General features: G+C 37.3%; 1 protein-coding gene across 1 annotated transcript; it reads right to left on the reverse strand.

Annotated features, from left to right (window-relative positions):
* Positions 1–339: 339 nt before the first annotated feature.
* LOC146915789 (uncharacterized) lies at positions 340–7,315 on the reverse strand. Its single transcript, XM_085718097.1, has 2 exons — positions 6,844–7,315; positions 340–6,729 (listed from the first exon to the last, which is right to left on the reverse strand). Exon 2 carries the CDS (start codon positions 3,259–3,261, stop codon positions 1,789–1,791), a length of 1,473 nt encoding a protein of 490 aa, XP_085574223.1. The 5' UTR covers positions 3,262–6,729; positions 6,844–7,315; the 3' UTR covers positions 340–1,788.
* Positions 7,316–7,576: the final 261 nt, after the last annotated feature.

Here is a 7,576-nt window from a genome sequence, read left to right on the forward strand (position 1 = left end):
TCATTTTTGGCTTAAGCCGCCCTTTCGGGTTTTCGACTTAGCGAGCTCTTCTTTTTTTTTTTGTATTTTTTTTCTCTTTTTTTTTTTGACAGAGGTCATCACACAACACTTGTCCATAACTATCTCGCAGAGTTTAACTGTCCTTGGGACGAATGTTGATGTATGTTTCTACTACTCATAAATTCAAAGAAGATGTACCTGTTGTTTATGCTTTTCAAAAGACATTAAAAAAGATTTTTTTTATTTTTTTGCTTTAAGTATTCACATCAAAAATAGAAGAAAATTATGCAAACAGAATAAATGAGAATTTCAAATAAATGGGCACAGGCTCAAATTAGATGTAAAGGAGTGGTGACCTGCCAAAGGCGTGGTTCCAAAGATTTTAAAAAGTTTGGAAAATGGTAATTATATTGGAAAAGGTACATTGAACACGATAACCGCTATGCTCTCTAACAACTTTGAATTCCACTGTTCCGAGTCTTTAATTTGCAGATGCTTCATGTCGAAGGTCTTTTGACAGTTGAAAATGCCCCAGATGAATCATATCTGAATTGATGCAGTTACCTTGCCATAAATCGGACGTCTTTTGACGGCTGAATTGCCCCAAGTGAGTCATGTCCGACCAGATGCAGTTACTTTGTCACAATCCTTAACTTTTGCATAGGTCGCCCTTGCGGGTGTCAACCTATCAGGATAAACACATTTTTTTAATCACTTTTTTTTTTACATGTCTCTAACTTTTGCATGGACCGCCCTTTCGGGTTTTCAGTCCATCGAGACGCTCTTTTTTTGCCTAAGCCGCTTTTTCCAGTTTGCGACTTATCGAGCTTTTCATTTTAACAAAGTATTTCTTGACTGCACTGGCATTCATAGGACACACAAGTTCATCACTATCCTTGGTAATTAGGCATACATTGCCCCTGGAATCAGGTAACACATTGTTAGCACAAAGCCACTTTCTTGACTTTCACGGGGACGAGCCTTCTTTGTCAAATACTTGCTTTATCCTTTTGACATAACTGTACAGGGCACATTGCAATAACACTTATAAATTCAATCCAGCTTAGCTTTCATTGGAATTCCCGTTGACAGAACTTTGACCTCCATGTGGGGCACTGCTTTTATATTGTATATTGAGGGATGGTGGGGGGGTTGCCCCTGTTAAAGTGTGCACTTGAAGTACAATATCCCTGCAGGCAGATGGAAGCATCTCGTGCCAGTCTTTGTACATGAAAGTCCTCTTCTGGACAATCTTTCTTGATACTTGCAGCTTCGACGGCCAAAATGCCCCAGTAGGCAATATATCACATTTAGGAAACTTTCATCCTCCTTTTCTTCAGTTTCGAACACAGAGAACTCAAAGTCGAGAGAGAGCATAGGGTTAAAGTGTTCAACGGGTTTATTAATGCATGATTTGATTATTGATATAAACATTATGATTATGCAGGTATGTGAAAATGATTTAAAGAAAAAGAATTTTTTTTTGGTTTTTTGTATTACCATTTTTCCAGAAAAAGCACAAAATAAAACAAAGTCGAGATCGAGACGACCTTTTAATTAATGATGAAAATACATAAAGCAAAAAGCCCTAAACAAGTTCACTTCCATCTCGGGTGGGACGAAAGGATTTTTTTTTTTTTTAAAAAACATAAAGCAACAAACAAACATATTAATTAAACATATGAGTAGTAGAAATAAACATCAACGAAGACCCAGTTGCAGCTAAACATTCCATGTAACAACATTAGACGTCAAGATCCGATAACGGATTAGCTTGCACCTTCAAATTCAAAACTCTTCAAAAGGTATGAGATTTTTCTGGATCAACTTCTGAACTATCTTCTGCAATGCACAACAGTGCTCAATATCATGACCTGGTGCCCCTTGATGGAAAGCACAAAAGAGGTCGGGCCTGTTCCGGGCTGACAATTTTGTTGGCACTGGCAGAGGTGCCTTGGTATAGACCAAATTCCTTTCAAGCAACTTTGGAAGCAACTCTGCATACGTCATGGGAATAGGATCAATCTGTTTCCTTGAAGTCCGTTGTCGAGGCTGTTGTTGATATTGCTGAAACTGGGGTTGATAACCCACACTTTGCAGAGCATTTGTGACAGGCATAACAACGGCAACAGGGTAATAAGCCGGATACCGTTGTTGAGGCTGACTCTCCTCCACACTCATTTCCTGGTATTCCTCCTCTGAACCATTAGTGGGAACAACTTCTTTGATCAAATGTCCTTTTCGAACCCAATCTTCAATACGCATGCCCGCGGTCATCATATCCGCGAAATCGCCAGATGCACTTGCAAGCATATGCTCAAAATAGAACGGATCCAGAGTTTCCAGGAAAATCTCGGTCAACTCTTTCTCTTCTAGACGTGGACGGACTTGTTCGGCGACATCTCTCCATCGTTGGGCATAAGCTTTGAAGGATTCATTATCATTCTGAGTCATGGCCTGTAGTTCCTTTCTGTTTGGGGCCAAGTGCAAGTTGTAGTTATACCGCTGAACGAAAGCCTCACACAAATCACTGAAAATTTTGATATCATCCTTGCTCAGACTCATATACCATATCAGTGCGGCACCAGTCAAACTATCTTGGAAACAGTGGATAAGGAGCTCATCATTGCCTACTTGAGCAGACATCTTTCTCACGTACATTATCAAATGAAGCTCAGGGCAAGTGTTCCCTTTGTACTTATTAAAATCGGGGACCTTAAATTTGGGTGGTATCACGACATTGGGAACCAAGCAAAGATCATAAGCATTTTTCCCAAACAGTTCTTTCCCACGAAGAGCTTTCAATTCCAACTGTATTCTGTCAAACTTTTCTTCCAGTTCAGCTATCCGGTCGTATGCAACCACATTTTCAGAGTGATAGATTGGCCCATGGCCCTGATGAATAGTATGAATCATAGCAGCTTGAGGGATCAAAGGGCCCGATTGAGGGATAAGCGTTGTTTGTTGCACAAAAGGAGCCTGAACCTTAGAGACACCAGGACGGAATACTTCAGCAGAACTTAAAGGTGTACTCCAGAGATAACCTTCCAGCATAGCATGTTGAGGAGTACTAGCAAACACTGTTGAAATCGGAGTAGTGGAAGCAGCCGTCTGAGCTTGAGATCTGACAACAGGAAAGGATAATGGTTGACTCTGTGCAACCGTCATTAAAGATACTAAGTTCCTCAAAATTTCATTTTCGGCCCGGAGGGTCGTCACCTCTTCACGAAGCTTGTGGTTCTCTTGTTCAAGATGATCCATTCTGATTTGCTCGAGTGTTGTAGATGCGGGTAGACTGATGGATTGACCTTTTGTACATAGAGATAAAGTATGAGACACAGACTAGAACTATGAATGCAACATGATGCATGATATGTTTATGCAAAAAAATGTACAATCTTTTTGTTATCGAAGGATTTATCAAGGTAAATTGTAAACACTGCAGGTGAACATGGTTTCATTTTGAAGATTTGTAAAGATATTGCAATAGGTTCCCTTAACAAAAGCAAAAGCTTAGTTGAGATTTTTGAATTTGTATTGCTTGGTGTTCATTCTTGCAAGGCCCATTCCTTTGATGTTTATAAAAAGCTTGGCTAAATCCTTCAATATATATTTTTTTTGGATGAAAAAAGGTTTATGGATGAATGCATGTATGCATGATTATGCATAGAAAACATGATGAGGTTTAAGATATACAATGTTGGAGCTTAAGGACAATAACGCCATTTGGTAAGGACTATGGTTTCCAATTGCATAAGTAACAAAGGTTCTACCAAGGTTCCCGAATTACAACCGCCATAGAACTTTATCGGATACCGAGACAACACCCGGTCCAACAACGTTCGTAGGAAAGTCTAGTTCGAGTGTAGCATCGCAAGTAGACTAATACCGAGACATCACCCGGCTTAGCCACCGCACTACATCCTAAAAAAAGCCAAGATGGGTTAAGGGTTACTAAAGGTCCTTAGCGTACAAACGGAAACTTAAAAGCAATAGAGTCTAAGCGTGACAACACCCGCCGACATATATCACTTTTAAGCTCCTCCGCTAAGTGTGGTTATCTCACATGTAACAAGACACGAGAATACTCTCGGTATGCCACTATGAGTTTACCACTCCTATCTTATGTTTCGCTCAAGCCCGGGTATAGAGCTTATTTTCTCACCCCTCACGTAACAAAGTAAAAATATATACAAAATAATAAAGCATAAAAGATAAAGGAAGAAAGGTGGGCTTAACCCGCATAGGATCCCCAGTGAAGTCGCCATTTTTGTAGACCAAGATTTTCGGGTGTCAATCCATTGATTGGAATTGAACCTTCAATCTACCGGACTTGCTCGATTTTATTCTTGGGAAGGGAAAAAGAGATTGAAAAACCCTTTTTGGATCCGGGGGTAGGTTACGATTCGGGAAGGTGTTAGGCACCCGCGTCGTTCACGGTACTCCGTGAGAACCTCTTTCTAACTTTATTTTTATTTGAAAATTTGTTGTTTAAAGTTGAAGTGAAAGAATGGAGGGAGAAGAAGTGGGAGTTTTGGTTATTTTTATTTAATCGATTTGAAAGGAATAAAGCCTCTGCCTACGTACCCTTAAAAGGGATCAAAACCGCCGTAGTTCGTTCTTATAAAAATATTTTTTGTTGGTTAGGTTGATTTTAATTTGATTTGAAAATGATTTTGAGAAGGGTTGCGAGACCTCAAGGTATAGAAGAATAAAATAGAAGTGAGGTTGTTTCATTTTATTTGAGAAATTTGGTCTAAGTTTGATTAAAGTTCATTTAGGAATTTGATTAAGAAAACAAAGGGAAAACCACTTGGATTTGGATCCAAGGTTTATTAAGAAAACAATTTGGCTTTTGCTTATTTGATGTTTGAGATAAAAAGGATTTTTCTAAACTAACGGAAAGCGAGCGTAACAACGTGAAAAATAAAGCGAGAGTAAAGCAACAAATAAAGTGATATGGTGTCGGTGCTAGTGTCGGTGTGTGCAATTACTAAGCTATTACATACCATCCTAGGGGCTTTCTAAAGCAAGAAAAAGCTCAAAAATAAATTACATCAAATGCCTAAAATACACACTAAGATATTGGAGAGTAAATAAATTGCAGGAAGAAGAAAAATGCAAGAGATTATGCTAGAATTAAAGCAAGCAAGATAATAAGAAAGCTTAGGGGTATGACATAATAGAATGCATGATGTCAAAATTTTAAAGCAATGCATGAAATATAAATTGAAATACTAAAGCAAAAATTAAACAAGGGATATCATGGAGTAAAAAGACATTTGAAATGCATGAAATAAGAGTTGAATTTTAAAGCTAGGTTGTAAGAATGTTTGATGAAACCACAACCAAAAGATGCATAAAATGATTGTAAAACCAACATATAAATTGACAATAATGCATGATGTTGAGATATCAAGGAAAGGCATGAAATGATTTATTGAAATATTAAAGCAAAGTTAACACAAGGTGTTATAGAGTAAAAAGATTTATGATGCATGAAATGATTTTTGAGCCCAATATACTAAAGAAGTAAAAATGCATGATATTAGGTGTATAGAGAAAAAACGTGGGAAACAAGTTTTTAAAACAAACATTAGGCAAAATTAACTACAAGGTGCATAATGCAATATTATAGATGATGTAAAAAGCGAAATGCAGCAGACTACCAGATCATAAATCGAAAGAGGCATGAAGGCCTTGTGTGTAAAAGTTAACTATGCATAAAAACATGATATGAAGCCATTGAGAATATGCATGGAATAAAGTGCTACGGTACTTAGAATGAAATAGACACAAAGAGGCATAAAGGCCTTGTATGCAAAAGACTAATTATATGTAAAAAACATGATATGAAAGTATTAGGAATATGAATGAAGATAAAGTTTCAAGTCGCTAAACCATATTAGAAAATGCATGATGTTCTATGATTGTAATGATTAAAACGTTTTAACAAACATATGAAGCTTAAAAGAGGAGAATGCATGAATTCTATGATTTACTATGTATGCTGGAAAGAAAATGCAGCGAGTAACACAGGAGGGAACAAGTAGCAGGAACAGGGGTGCAGACAACAAGCAGGCAAAAAAAAAAAAAAACAGCAAGGAACAAACACATGGGCCTGGAGCGGGTTGCCTTGACCCATGGGTTATAGTTGGGTTAAAAATAGGAAGGCAGTATAAATGGAGAAACACAAACAGAACCTTCTTTCTTTCTTCCCTCAAAACGTGTTGTCCTTTCTTTCTCTCAATATTTTCTATAAAAAAAAACACAAGAATAGAAGATGATCTTCATCTTCTCCGGTGAGATTTATAGCTCCGGCACGGTGGTCGGCCGGCGGCGCCACCGCGTCGGAATTCAAACTTCGCCGTTTTTTTTTAAAACAAATAACATTTTCTAACTTCCTTTTCCCTCCTCTTTGCAAATATCAACTTAAAAATTCCATAAAACCAACACAAACTACTAGATCTAAAGAAGAAGCTCGGATCAAAGAAACAAAATACCTCTCTAAAACGGTTTGGAATGGCTCGGTTTGCTCCTCCTTTCACGATTCTGAAGCTGGTGTTGTTGTTATTGTTTGAGGATCCTTGGCCGAATTCTTTCCTCTCTGTTACGGATCCGGAATCAGCTTCTTCTTCATCTCTTGTTTCTTACCTTGTTCGATCTAATTCCGTAAACCCTTGAGGCCGATTTAGTTGTTGTAAAACGTGATGGTGATGCCGGCTGAAGCTAAAGACAAAAACAGCTTCGTATTGATGTCATTGTTGTTGACTGAGTTCTGACAATCAGTGTTGTTGATGTGTGTTTGCGTGAGGATTATGTGTGAAACGGTATGTGTATTACCTTGCTGGAAACAGAAATTAGTTATAGTATTTGTGGATTTGGGTGAAATCGAAAATGATATATTATGTAATGGGTTGTGAATTGATTTTTTTGATGATGATGAGTTTGGTTTTGTGGTGTAATTTCGAAAATCACATTGTTACTGTTAGGTTTGTGTTGATGTTACGGTGTAAAAGAAACTGGAGAAAAAAGTGATTGTTGTTCTTGAGAAGCTTTGAATCTGAAAGCTTGTTCTTGAGAAAGTTGAAAGAAAAAATGCTTTTGATCTGTTTATGTGGAGCTGCCGCAAATGAAATGTGTTTTCTCTAGTTTTCAGTGCAGCCCCCTTTGCCAATGATTGGCAACACTACTTATAGTAAAAAACTAGGTTATGAAAGATGAATGGACTAAAGACCAAGTTACCCTTGAAGAAACTTGGAGACAAAGGAAAGAATTAGATGCTTCTTGGACCAATTAACAAAGGACACATGGATTTGAGACAAAACAAGTTATTAATAAAACAAAATAAAAATGACATTAAAAGCAAAAAGAATAAATGGTTAAAATGAAATAAAATAAAATAGAATTGTAAAATAATATAAAAGTGATAAAAAAATGTAATACAATTTAAAGTTGTCGAAACTTCGACTGAGACGACTAAAACTCGCGGTGGTTTTAAAACACGAACAAAACCTTTTAAACAGTTTAATCATACGGACAAAAGGAATTTACCTAAAAAGGTCAATTTATCAAA

Source organism: Medicago sativa, chromosome 6 (assembly GCF_051527215.1).
Source record: "Medicago sativa cultivar Bolivia chromosome 6, Bolivia_mono, whole genome shotgun sequence".
Classification (NCBI taxonomy): domain Eukaryota; kingdom Viridiplantae; phylum Streptophyta; class Magnoliopsida; order Fabales; family Fabaceae; genus Medicago; species Medicago sativa.